The 13248-nt window shown below is 33.9% G+C and overlaps 2 protein-coding genes across 2 annotated transcripts; one reads left to right on the top strand and one right to left on the bottom strand.

The window, feature by feature from the left end:
* The first annotated feature begins 4414 nt into the window (after positions 1 to 4414).
* Positions 4415 to 7993, top strand: LOC110711540 (15-cis-zeta-carotene isomerase, chloroplastic-like). Its single transcript, XM_021889953.1, has 4 exons — positions 4415 to 4946; positions 5951 to 6097; positions 6293 to 6502; positions 7156 to 7993. The coding sequence occupies exons 1-4, from the start codon at positions 4452 to 4454 to the stop codon at positions 7489 to 7491; spliced, it is 1188 nt and encodes a 395-aa protein (XP_021745645.1). The 5' UTR covers positions 4415 to 4451; the 3' UTR covers positions 7492 to 7993.
* Positions 7994 to 8078: 85 nt separating this feature from the next.
* Positions 8079 to 13234, bottom strand: LOC110711541 (amino acid transporter AVT1H-like). The gene is made up of 3 exons (XM_021889954.1): positions 11223 to 13234; positions 9896 to 10497; positions 8079 to 9391 (listed from the first exon to the last, which is right to left on the bottom strand). Exons 1-3 carry the CDS (start codon positions 11500 to 11502, stop codon positions 8849 to 8851), a joined length of 1425 nt encoding a protein of 474 aa, XP_021745646.1. The 5' UTR covers positions 11503 to 13234; the 3' UTR covers positions 8079 to 8848.
* Between the last annotated feature and the right edge of the window lie 14 nt (positions 13235 to 13248).

The raw sequence follows: 13248 nt of genomic DNA, 5'->3' as shown, positions 1-13248 counted from the left end.
ATCAGACCATACTACCCTACCAGCCATTACACTATGATCAAGAGCACTTTAAAATTATTAGTTTCATGCATGAAAGATATAAATAATCAAAATAAGTACATAAATATATACGTTACGTTTCTTCTTCTTCAAAAAATATATACGTACTAATTCTAACATCTATTGAGAAACTAGGACCAAACTAGGACCACAGAACATGGATGTATTTGATCTAGAAAAGAACTTTGCATTTTTTGCTGCATATCATTGCATATCATAGCAACCCAGTTAATATTTTTATTCATATGTTGTTTGTTTGGCCAATTTTTATACTGGGCTATGCTACTATACTTTGTACCCATGCCGTTTTTCACTAATTTTGCACTAATTTTCACTATAACCCAACTCTAAACAATTAAACCCATAAAGTAAACAATTCACAAATCACAAGTATTGTAAAAGTTAAATTACAAGGTGACAATCGATAGATAATTTAAAAAAAAAATGATATATCATCTTATCACCTACTATACAATCATCAATTTGACTAAACACTTATATAGCCTATAATCCAAAAAACTGTCCTTTTTTTAAGGTATTGTCTATGCAAAGTGTATTAATTAATTAATTGTAATAAAGTTAAAGTAATGCTTTGCATACGTCAGTAGGTATGTATTTGTTTAAGTTTGATTCCCTTTTTAATTATTCCTTAAAGCATGAGCAAGTGACCATTATTATTATTGCACTCCGTATTATTTATGAATTATGATATTGTGTCAAAAAAATGAAAAAAAAAAAACTATTAGTTGGTGAGTTCCTAAATTTAGAAATATTATTAGTTTGAAAGTTACAGATCCAGTAATCTGGTCCACTTTACCAACTCGTACTTCATATTTTTGTCATAATTTCTCATCATCAAGCTAATAGGGAACATTTATATATAATGTTCAGGATTTTATTTTTATTTTTATTTTATTTTTTTTGACTTTAAATGCAATCATTAGTAATATCTATATATATGAGGTGATTGGACTATAGAGAAACACAAGTTTAAATGGTCCCTATGGACAAAAAATTTCATATATTTACGATTAGTATATTATATTGACCTTTACGGAGTAATTAAGGCTTAACGATAGTCAATTCAAAAACGACATTTAACTAAGCAATTGGATCAATTTGACATAAAATCGCATGAAATTAGATGATTCTCATTGAACTTTAAAATGCTTTAACATGACTCTGAGTCATTATAAACCACGTCGGCCTACCAGCAAAAGAAATTTTGTAGGGAAGTTTTATTGCTCGGTCGTTTATGGCCAGGTTTACCAATTACCATATTGATCTTTCAACAAAATAGAGATTTATTAAAGAAAACAACAAAAGTATCATATCTAATTATATACGTAGTATATTTTTTGAGTTATACTACTACACTACATTGTGATGTGACTATTTATGTTGTTATTATTACTACAACTTCCATTCTTCTTTTTTTATTATTCTCCACTTAAAATAAAGAAAAGGTCATCATTTTTAAGAATAACAATGACAAAATAATAATTGAAAATTAAATAATTCCTCCTTAGATAAAAACTCAATTGAAACAATAATATACTCCGTAACTAGTAAATTACCCGATGAAGTGATGATTGTAAACGAAATTATGAAAATATAATAAAAAAAACAACAAAGAGTTAAGGTATTTACCTGTCGACGGGATTGTATACGAGCAAGCTACTACAATGACCAACAAAAGGACAAAATTTGGGAGAGATTGATGTGTTGTAGGTAAGAGATATTGCAATACGAAAATATATATATATACACAAAAAAAAAACTGTAGTATCAAACTACCAATACACCCAATTAATATTTTTGTCAGTCAACCCAATTAGAGAAAACCCAATTCAGATTTCTAGAAAAATGAAGTGTAAAGCACCAACAATGGTGAAGAGTGTGAAGTAAACACAAAAAACAGAGAGGAGAGAGAAAGTGTGAGTACAGAAAAAGAGATAGAAGGTTGTTATGGGAAAAAGGAAAGCAAGGTCAAAAGCTGGAAAAGTGAAAAATTAAAGAACAGAAAACAAAGTAAAAAAAAAAATTAGGGGGCCAATAATATTAATGGAGGAAAAGTGGTTACAATTGCTCGGGCGGTTTTCCACAATTTTTGAGACATTTGTTCGATTTATAAGGTCCTCTGTAATCACAATGGTCACTGCAACCACCACTTGGCGAACTTAAATTTGGCCAATAGCGTCCTATGCTTTGCCCATTCACCCATGCCTCACCTTTTCCCATCCCTGTGAAGTCCAGAGCAAGTGGGTCATTCCCATCAGGAGCATTGAACGATGTATTTATACACCCATTTCATTGAACGATGTATTCCCATTCACCCATTGAACGATGTATTCCCATCAAGTGGGTCTTCTTGAGGCAACCATAATTGTATTTATACACCCATTTCATATAGAGGAGCCTAACGCGAACATGGGTCGGAAGTAGAGCTGTCAATTCGGGTAAACATGTCGGGTAAGTGTAGGTCGGATTAATTCGGGTCGGATCATTTCGGGTTGACTACATTAATGCACATGCACCTACAAAGTAGTAGTATTCGTAAATAGTAATTACTAAATTTGAATTAAGAATGCACATGCATCCAAAAAGTAGTGGTATTCATAAATTTTCATTGGTTTTTTTGAGACGTAAATTATAATACATTTGATAATAGAGAATTTTTTTGAAAATATTTGAATAAGCTTAAATAGGAAAATAACTCATAGAATTAGGGAAAGAAAAAAAAATGACGTAATCCTAGATTGCTAGTTAATTTCGGGTCAATAACAAGTCGGGTTGATTTCAGGTCGGGTTAATGATAGATTGGGTTGAATTCGGGTCGGGCTAGTAATAGGTCGGGTTAAATTCGGGTCGGGTTAGTAATAAGTCAGGTTAAATTCCGGTCGGGTTAGGAATAGGTCGGGTTGAATTCAGGTCGGGTTAAATTCGGGTTTTGATGGGTTAAAACGGGTCAATGTGTCATTCCCACACAACCATACACGCATGAATAAAAAAAAGGTTCAATAGAGGAACAAATGAATAAAAAAACACTTAAACGCCCTAAACAAGTTAAATATAAAAGCTTAAATAAAAAAAGGAAAATGAAATCTAATAATCACACCTTTGCTCCATCTTCCAGAAACAATCTCACCTTTTGAAATTTTAGAAACAATTCCATTAACAATAATGATATTATTATTATTTAATAATAATAATATAATATAATATAATATAATATAATAGTAATAATAATAGTAATAATAATAATATAATATAATATAATATAATATAATAATAATATAATATAATATAATAATAATAATATAATAATAATATAATAATAATAATATAATATCATAGTAATATAATATCATATAATAATAATAATATAATATAATATAAATTAAATGATCATAATATAATAATAATAATAATAATAATAATAATAATAATGATAATAATAATAATGATAATAATAATAATAACAATAATAATTAAACATTAATATTGATTAACATTAAAAGTAGAATATTGAAATAATTAAAATAAGGTCAAATAAAAAAAAATAAGTTCAGATCAGATCAGATCAGAAAAAATAAGTTCAGATCAGAAAAAATAAGTTCAGATCAGATCAAATCAGCTAAAATCAGGTGAACTAAACAGCCTCTTATTGTGGGATAAGATGGTAAAAAAATAGACTATGCCTAAATAGAATTAAAATTAAGTGAGTACGAAGTAGAACAAAAAATAACGAACTAATAGAGGGAGTATAAGATAAGATCTAACATTTTGAAAAAAAAAAAAAAAAGGATACATTTTGTGAATAGTAGAATACATAGAAAATGGTGTCTTTTAAATTTGAGATTAAATATAAATTATAAAAACTCAATTAACGTAAGAGCCTATTCTAGCTTTTCACCTTGAAAAATTACTCGTACTCGTATTCGGTAAAAATAAGTTAAGTTCAGCTAAAATTAAATTTAACAAAATAAGTTAAGTACAATAGAAATCAAATCAGTAACTTTAAGAACAAAATACACTGTAATAAGAGAGAACAGTGGTTTAACATTTTTAATCTTCCGTCTTGCTAAAATGCCACAAATAACCTTGCTTGTTTGACTAAAAATTTATTATTAGGTCTTAGCTTGGCAAATCCTAAATCAAAATGCTTTTTTTTTTTTAATTTTTTATTATTTAATTCATTAATAGAAAGTTATACAACATCTTCTACAAACGAAATTCGACTTTAACAAATACGAAGCATCTAGGCCATCTGCTAATGTAAAACAGAATTGTTAAAAACTGACAAGTCATGAAAACAATCCAAAGAAAACTCCCATTGTTTTTTTAAAAGTGCTGACTGTGCATGTGTGCTAATTCAGAAATTTGACCAATTTTTTTAGGAGCCAAAATCTATGAACAACTCAGTACCATTCTTTAATTACCACTTTCCTACAAAACAAACTCACAAACATCTCTTCTATTCTCTTCCTCCATCAATGGCGTCCTCACTTTTACTATCACTCCCCTTTCTCTCTCCTCATCCTCGAAACCCTAAACCCCCAATTTCCATTTCGAAACCCTTAATTTCTCTTTCCTCTCCCTCAATTCCCCACAAATTCAGTATCCCAATCCACGTCACCCCAAAACCTCTGCAATTCCGACATCGGAGTCGGAGGTTACTTGTCGGGAATTCCATCGGAGGATCCGATGAAGATTCCGATGATGTTCTTGTCGGAGAAGATGCCGCAGTTTTCGAGCTGAGCAACCAGAAGCTTACTTCTTGGGTTTACTTCACTGTAATTTTGGGTGTTGTGTTGTTCGCCCTTAATTATCTTTGGATTGATAATTCTACTGGGTTTGGCAAGTATTTCATTGATGCTCTTGAGAGTGTCTTCCAAAGCCCTGAGGTGAAAATTTCTTGTCTTTCAACTTATATTAATATCATACCAAGTATTATATATGTCGAATTATTCATTTTAATGTATAGTTAGTCATGATTATGTGATATACTGATATACATTTTGAGCACCATCTTAGATATCTCCTGTATTTTAGTGCTGTATTAGTTTAGTTTAATTATGTTTTAGATGAAATTTGAGTAATATTGTTGATACTATGTTAGCTAAAAACTGATTAGGAAATTTTCTTATTTTGGGAAGTTATGCTGAAATGAGGTGGAATTTTGACAAAATCAATCACGTTGTACAGATAAGAGTTTGGTATCAAATGTGTGTTTCGCTCTTTGTTACTCGGACTCTTCAATTTCAGTATTGGAAACAAATCCGATGCTCTAAATCTCTAAATGAATATGTATCAATGATTGTTATTTGTAACAAGTCCGGCAATGTTCGAAGAGTTGGAGTGAGTTGATGTTGCCATGGGTAATAAAATTTTGGGGAAGTATATATTCCGTAAGATATAGCAGCTTACCTGCAGAACAAAATCTTGTAGATTTGGGGACTTAAACTGATATTAGTAAAGAGTGGTCCTAAAGAAGCAGTAATGTAGCTTCCGTGGTAATACAAAGTTAATATCATAGTGCTTGTAAGTCTTTGAGGTTTTATTTTGAAAGTTATTTTCCTGAAAAGGCTGGAGGCAGCATACCTTTTCATGTTGATGTGTGTCATACTTATGTACTTTGCATTCAAGCTCAATTATAAGTTTATTTAGATTTGAGAACTCTAGGGCTAATGTAGCATGAACTGCTACAAATATGGAAATCTTCAACAAGGAATTGTGTTTTCAGTATGATGTAGTTAGGGTGTTTGGTCCTGTGATTATACTTGTACATATTTAGTACTTGTTTTACTTGTTTGATATATGTTTATGTTGATGGCACCTTCAAGTCTTCAACCCTTCATTCTGAGCAAGTGAGCATCAAAATGCCTAATCTTTCAATAATCTTGTACAGGTCGTGCTGCTGAGCCTCATAGTCATTTTTGCTTCTGTTCATAGTGGATTGGCTAGTTTTAGGAATGTGGGTGAGAAAATTATAGGGGAACGTGCCTTCCGTATCCTATTTGCAGGAGTATCACTTCCATTAGCTGTTAGCACTGTGGTGAGATTTGCCTTTCTATCATTTAAAAGTGACCTTTTTTTTCAATTTATCTCTTGCATTTTTCTGTGTCAATGACTCATTTGCGGTGGAAAAAGCTACAGCAATTCTCGCCACCCCCCCCCCCCCCACCCCCCAAAAAAAACAAGAAATTAGTTCATAATCTACATTGACATCTTGATTGAATCTCTTTATTAGGTTTATTTCATAAACCACAGATATGACGGGATACAATTATGGCAGCTCCAAAGTGTTCCTGGAGTACATCAGCTTGTGTGGTTATCTTCTTTCATCTCCTTCCTTTTCCTCTATCCTTCAACTTTTAATTTGCTGGAAGTAGCAGCAGTTGACAAGCCCAAATTGCACCTTTGGGAAACAGGAATCATGAGAATTACTCGCCATCCACAGGTATATATCATTTTTCTCCGTTGCTGATGAAGATTACTGTTATTTTTTATTTAATTCTATCGCTGGTCTTCATTGCTATTTTGGTTTTTGAAATAACTGTTTGTTTCTATGTATTAAATGAAGATGTACTTTCTAAACATTTCTCTCTTTAGGATACTGCTTTCTAGAATTTAGAGCTTCCAAATGGGGTAAAATATTTAACTATCATCTTTTTGGTTTTGTTTTGGTTTTTTTTTTTCCCCCTGCATATATCTGTTTTCATCATCATGCCATTGTCGCTTTAAGATGGTGCTCAGGAAAATTAATAGAGTTCCAGAAAATTTGGAACCATATCATCTCTTTTTCCTTGTAAGCTGTCAAAATAAACATTTTTTTATTACCAAAAATGTTTTCAACCTGGTCATAAATGAAGGGTTGCATGACGTGGCAGGAGAAGGTACATCAATAGGTGCCATTCTGTTGCAAATGCTTTAAAACCTCCTCTTCATATGTTTACTAGCCTCTTCTCGTATATGTCTAAATTTGAACCAATCATGCAAGTCTTACACTTTCCATCTCCGTCTACTAATATCCACATCTTGTGCCCCTTTTCACCTTTATTTATTGGTTGCATATGAGCTTGAAAGGGACTGACTAGTCTGTTTTATATATAGATGGTTGGACAGGCAATCTGGTGTCTGGCTCACACTGTTTGGATTGGGAACTCTGTGGCAGTTGCTGCCTCCATTGGCTTGATTGGACATCATTTATTTGGCGTTTGGAATGGGGATAGAAGGTTATCTTTACGTTATGGGGATGCTTTTGAGATTGTGAAGAAACGAACAAGTGTAGTTCCATTTGCTGCTATAATTGATGGACGTCAAAGGTTGCCAAAAGATTACTACAAAGAATTTATTCGGGTGCCATATATAGCAGTGACTGTAGTCACCCTGGGTGCTTATTTTGCTCACCCACTTATGCAGTCAGCCAGTTTTCGACTTCACTGGTAGGAATTACTGGGAAATTTTCAATGAACAGGTGAGTAGGTGGCAATACTTGGTGTGACCACAGGTTCTTGACCAGACAAGGCATTTAAAGAGAGAGATTTGCTGTTTATATCTGCATACACCACCTTTCTTGGGCTCAAACAGAGTATTGCAGCAAGTTTCTTTGGGTGAATTGCTAGCTTGCACTAAAGAGAAATGTTGAAGACTTGACTTGCATCTGAGGAGAACTGGGTATGATAATTCACAAATTTTTAAAGGATGATGCAGCAACTGTTTGCCTTCCATTGCAGCTTAAGGTGGTGCGTCCCTGATTCCCTTTAATTTTCAGTTGTCACAGAGAAAAATTGTGTAGCCTTAACATTGTATTTAATTGTATTTTGTAATTTCTAGGTAAAATAGTCGCAATTTTCACCAAAAAAGAAAGTCATGATTTTAGTATATGATCCTAGTTTGTGTAATTAATAGCCGAGGAAAGAAATAAAAAATCATTAATTTTGGTGTTGAAGTCTCTTCTTCTATATGTTTTGAAATGTTGACATGTGGTCCGATAGTTTCTACTTAGTTGTTGTTTCTTCTTATACTGGAGAACAAAAGCAATTATAGCTTGTTAATGGTAATCTGGGAAAGTTGGGACAGCATGGTTGCAGAGTTTATCACTCTACCCTACTGTTGAATATTTATCACCCTGCCATTTTTGAGTATTTGTGAGACCAGATCAACTAGCCATGTATACACTGTGCAAGGCTCTTATAAAATTATACTAGGTTGCAGAATTTTTCTTTCTTTCTTGATGTTTTCTGGCATATTTGTTCGGATCAGGTTGATTGGTTAAACCACAGTAGATAATGATTTTGAGCAAGGCACTGTAATGTCAGTTAGGGCTACCCAAGATTAATTAACAAAAAAATGGGTTAAAATGAGGGCCAATAAGTTCTATATTAGGGAAAAATAGTTTCATATAGGGTTTTCCTGTGAATATAACACTACCATTAAATTGTTGCTTATTTTCTGGTAGAAGCTTGATATCTACCTGCCTGATATAAATCTATTCTATCATTGTTATGATAAAATTGAAAGTTTCAGTGAAGTGCATCTCTATATTCAGAAGTCACAAGGCTCTCCTAGCAACAAACGCCTCTATTATTCCAATTTATATTCAGAAGTCACAAGGCTTCCTAGCTGTAAGACTGTAAGTGTCTCTTCTATTTCAACAAGTATTACTATTAAACATAGGTATTCTGTATAGAATATAGTAAATGATACAAGTGTTACAATTATCTTCAACACCCTCTGTTCATGTCATCTGAGTTGTTTAGAGGCATATTATGATAGATTCCCAAAAGAGAATATGAGAGCATCGTCAACCTGAAGGAGTAGCTGTTGTGATTTTTTTGATGAGTGACTTTGAAGATGACATAGTTCCAGTTAAACTAATAACGAACCCAATCATGATGATGATCCCATTGAAGAGCAAGTGAGGTTTGGAAATTTCAGCAAGATGAATTTTGGAATAGAAGATGCATGGTATTATGATAGATATACTGACACTGATAAGAGAGCCAGTTAGATTGAGAACATATTGGAAGTATGGCACAGAAAGAGCTAGGGCTAGTATAGCTATAAGAAGGATCGAGCCTATACTACCTCTTATGATTTTCCTTGTCCTTGAACTTGTGAAAGAAGGAAGATTGTGCTCAAGTTGGATTGCAAGTGGGGCAAACTTCAGTGCATATTTGGTCATAGGTGTCAACACTGTTGCCCACAAGGCAATTTTTGTGGCAATGCTATCTTGTGGCATGCTGAGGGTGATTTGAGAGTTTATGTTGGGGCCAAACATTTTTGCTCCCATGAAAGCCAAGGCTGTGTAAAGCGCCGTGATTGTAGTGAAGCTCAATACAGTAACCTGAAAAGAACCAGAGTGCAGGAAAGAACATCAGTTTGCCAAAAAGAATAAAAAATAGCTACCTTTCAACTTTCTTCTTTTATTCATATATTAAAATTACTAGTTACACAGAGGGTGCTTGGGGGGGGGGGGGTGGGCGGGGGCGGGTGGGAGGAGATCAAACACAGGCCAGCCTATCTTAGACTCCCACACAGGATAGATTGTGCCCAACAATTATGAATGGACCCCTTGGCGTCCTTGACTTTTATGCTGACACTTAGCCCTTGTTCTCTTCTTCTAATGTTTACTTAATTACATGTATCAATAAATTGATTTTTTTCAAAAATATTATATTTCAAAGATGAAAAGGACATGGCCTAAGGAGGTAAACCCAACCGAAAATATGCAAACCACTGCATGCTCATGTTGTCACTGTGGTAGAAGCTCTTGGGTAGGTATAATAGTTAATTTCTGGTCATACTGCAGCCATCTTACTGTACTTTCATGAAAATGACTGGAAGTTACCTTTGGATACTTGGAGGGATCTTTCATGGATGTGTATATGTTGGGAAAAACAGTATGTCCTGCATAACTATAGGCATAAAGTCCAGTTACATGAGGAATTTTGTTTAGGTGCAGCACTGGTATGTTATGGTTTGCATTCACCACCCCAAAAATTGCTGTACCTGTCACTGTCAGAAAAATGAGCATTGACATGATAATTCCACCTGCTGATAGAAAAGCTATAGAAGTAAAGTCTCTGAGCCATAGGCTAGGAAGTGTCACCAAAATTGCTGTCGTGGTTAGTAGCTTTGATTTTTTGATCAAGGGTACCTTAATAGGAATTCCTTTAATGACCATGTTTAAGTTATCATGAAGTGAAATTGTGTAGGATACAAGGCCCATGAAAACATCCGTATAGATAAGTATTGTAGCTATGATTTTTCCTTTTGTCCCGAATGCTTGCTGTCCAATGTCAGTGTAGCTTCTTAACTCAGGATTTTTGTCGAGGCATTTACCAAGTAGGCAAGCACTATAGGCACATATCATTCCGAGTCCTACAAGTAAGAATGCAGAAACCCACCCTCCGTTTTCCAGGCCGTATGATGTAGATAACTGCCCTAGACCTGCAAAAATGTTGAAACAAGGGAAATAAGTTATTCTTGAAAGAGTAACTGTTTGTGTTTTGACAATTTGTGGTTTGATTTTCAGAAGTTGCATTGGAAATTCTCAGGATTGATAATCTTTTTTGGTTGACAAACACGTTTGGAAAGTTTGAATTTCAGGGAGAAATCGCTTACCAATATACCAAGTTCCTCTTAGGTGATTGGAACTCCCCTCAGGAAGTAAGGTAGTTCTACAACCTTAAGTGCAACCAAACAATTTTGTCTATTTCATGGAAAACGAAACTTTCTATGTTTAGGCCTTGTTTGGTAAAGAGCTTTTTGGAGAACTTTTAGTTTATTGAGGCCTATTAGAGATTTGACCATTCTGATTAAGTTAACTTGGGGGTTTGGTAAATAACTTTGAAAGAGTTTTTTTTTTTTTTTTTTTTTTTGAAATAGCTCAATATTAAGTTTTTTGGTTGTTAAATACATTGAAATAACTAATAATAAGCTAATTAAGAGCTATTTACCAAACACTTTTAGAGAGTTAGCTAATTACAACCAGTTAATCCAATTAGCTAGTCAAACCAACTAATACAACTAGTTAGTCAAACCAATACAACCAACTATATTAATCAGCTACCAGCTAATTACCAAATAGGGAGTTAAACAACTACTTAGACTGCGCAATGAATGCCCGATTATAAAATGGGAAAAGAGGTGGCTAATTATTTACAGCTTTTTACCTATAACCATCCCAGTCATATTGATGACAGAGTGAGTGAAAGAGCTACTGGGCTTGGCAGGTTGCTTTATGTCTATACATTCTTTATTTTCTGTTTCTGACTTCCTCTCTATATGCTCACATTCGCTCAATTTATTATTTTCCTCAAAACACAACCCACAACTCTCATATTCTATACTAAATGTATCATTAGGCCCCATCTTGTTTACTTGACTTCCTTGTAGCTTACTATATGACAGAACTGACTCAGATTCTATGCTTAATGTATCATCAGACCCCATCTTGTTTACTACTGGACTCTTTTAGCTTATTGTTTTACTCAGGGGAAGCTTGTTTTTTGAGCAGGTTTCTGGCTCTTGCCTGAAGTGATAATATGTGATAAATGGGATTTATATGACCTAGGAATTTTAGTTCTGTGAGATTATAAGAGGTAGAGTCCTATATATAGCTGAATAGGTTTGTATTTCAGGAACAAGTGGTCCAGAAATAAATTTAAGTTTCTGAGTGTGCTGTGTGCCTTGGATAAGGTGGAGAACGAAAGCGATGGTTATCTGGGTTGTGTTCTTTTCCTCGTTTGTAAAGATTACACCTTAAATATGAATAATAAGATCTATGATGTACAAGACAGCTGGTTTTGGGTGCAATGAGTCCCCCAAACTTATGGTTGAGAATCTGAAAAATAAGTGGTGTGAACAGATGTACAATGCGTGTGACCCCGACTAGCTGATTATACTGGAAGATAAGTGGTGTGAACATTTGCACCAAAGTTTCTGAAACAACAATATTGTGGTTAACTAACCTTGTTTGAAGCACTTGGAGTTACGTTACAAAGTTTGATTGTTCAGTTCAGCTAGAATCAGACTGAAGACTAATGGTAATGACCGAGATGATGGAGCGGACCTCAATTGCTCTAATATTCGGTTAATATGTTTTCTTTCTGATGCATTGTTTGGTTAATTATGTTAATGTTAGTTATTCATTGGTGCAGGCTGACAGTGATGTTGTCTGATCTGATAATGACTTGATTGGTATGAGATTACTACCATGTTGAGAAGTTGTCAAAATGGACTATTGGATCTGCATTCAGCAAAGTAGAGTTTGGCCAATGGCCAACTTAGGTAAATCAAATTGTGTACAAGGGAGGAACACAAAAGAGGGAAAAACCTTGTTGCGCATGAGTTTGCCCCTTTCAGTTAATGCATAAACATAATACTGGTAATTTTCAGGTTTCCTGGCTGACTGATTTTCTTTGAAGAATCAAGTCAGAAACTGACGCTAAATGAATCACGTCACGACTCCTATTCTGTTCGTGCACATCATTGTACCAACATTGTCCTGAAAATTAGTTGCTGAAAGAGTTAATGTATGGTCTTGAACTCTTGCTAGTTTGTGTTAAGATAAGGTTATCACATGGTTTCCTGATTGAAAAGTGTTCTAAATGAGTATCTTTCAGAAAGAGTGCTGTGTAATCTTAATATAGAGCAGTATGAAAATATCTGAATTCTGAAACTAGCTAATTGAGTATGACTGGTATGGAAAGTACCTTGTCTAGTCTATCTAGGTTGAATGGGATCAACATTTTCCATGTGCAGTATTTCCAAGGTACTGGTTAACAGGACAGTAGCTCTATTTTTTTTTTTTTTTTTTGTTTGGCAAACTGACTCATGCTAAAGCATCTCCAATGGCAAACTATATGTATTGTAGCTTATTTTGCTATATCAATTTTTGAAGCTACTTTGTACAACGGTATATACTTTCTAGCTACAAAATATTCCAATGGATAACTACAAGGGCCTAAAACACATTGTAGCTTGTCACAAGTATAAACTAATAAATTAAATTATTACACAAATGTTAGATTTTAAACAGAGCTTGCCTTGTCTTTTCTTCAATCAATCTTTTAGCTTGTTCAATCATTATATTATTATATTTTTAAATCGGTAACATATGGGAGGGTCCCTCCACCCTATCACAGAAATGGGGGGATGAGGATCGAACCTCCAACCACTTGAGGATCCCTCCATCTC

This window comes from Chenopodium quinoa, unplaced genomic scaffold (genome assembly GCF_001683475.1).
Source record: "Chenopodium quinoa cultivar QQ74 unplaced genomic scaffold, ASM168347v1, whole genome shotgun sequence".
Taxonomy (NCBI): domain Eukaryota; kingdom Viridiplantae; phylum Streptophyta; class Magnoliopsida; order Caryophyllales; family Amaranthaceae; genus Chenopodium; species Chenopodium quinoa.
Note: the sequence above shows the minus strand (reverse complement) of the source record. Positions and strands in the feature narration are given on the sequence as shown.

Coding starts and splice junctions, on each gene's coding strand:
- LOC110711540 (XM_021889953.1), top strand. CDS start 4,452: ATGAACAACTCAGTACCATTCTTTAATTACCACTTTCCTACAAAACAA. Junction 4,947..5,950: donor GTGTCTTCCAAAGCCCTGAG/GTGAAAATTTCT, acceptor AATCTTGTACAG/GTCGTGCTGCTGAGCCTCAT. Junction 6,503..7,155: donor GAATTACTCGCCATCCACAG/GTATATATCATT, acceptor TTTTATATATAG/ATGGTTGGACAGGCAATCTG.
- LOC110711541 (XM_021889954.1), bottom strand. CDS start 11,502: ATGGGGTCTGATGATACATTAAGCATAGAATCTGAGTCAGTTCTGTCA. Junction 10,498..11,222: donor TATGACTGGGATGGTTATAG/GTAAAAAGCTGT, acceptor ACATTTTTGCAG/GTCTAGGGCAGTTATCTACA. Junction 9,392..9,895: donor ATCCCTCCAAGTATCCAAAG/GTAACTTCCAGT, acceptor GGTTCTTTTCAG/GTTACTGTATTGAGCTTCAC.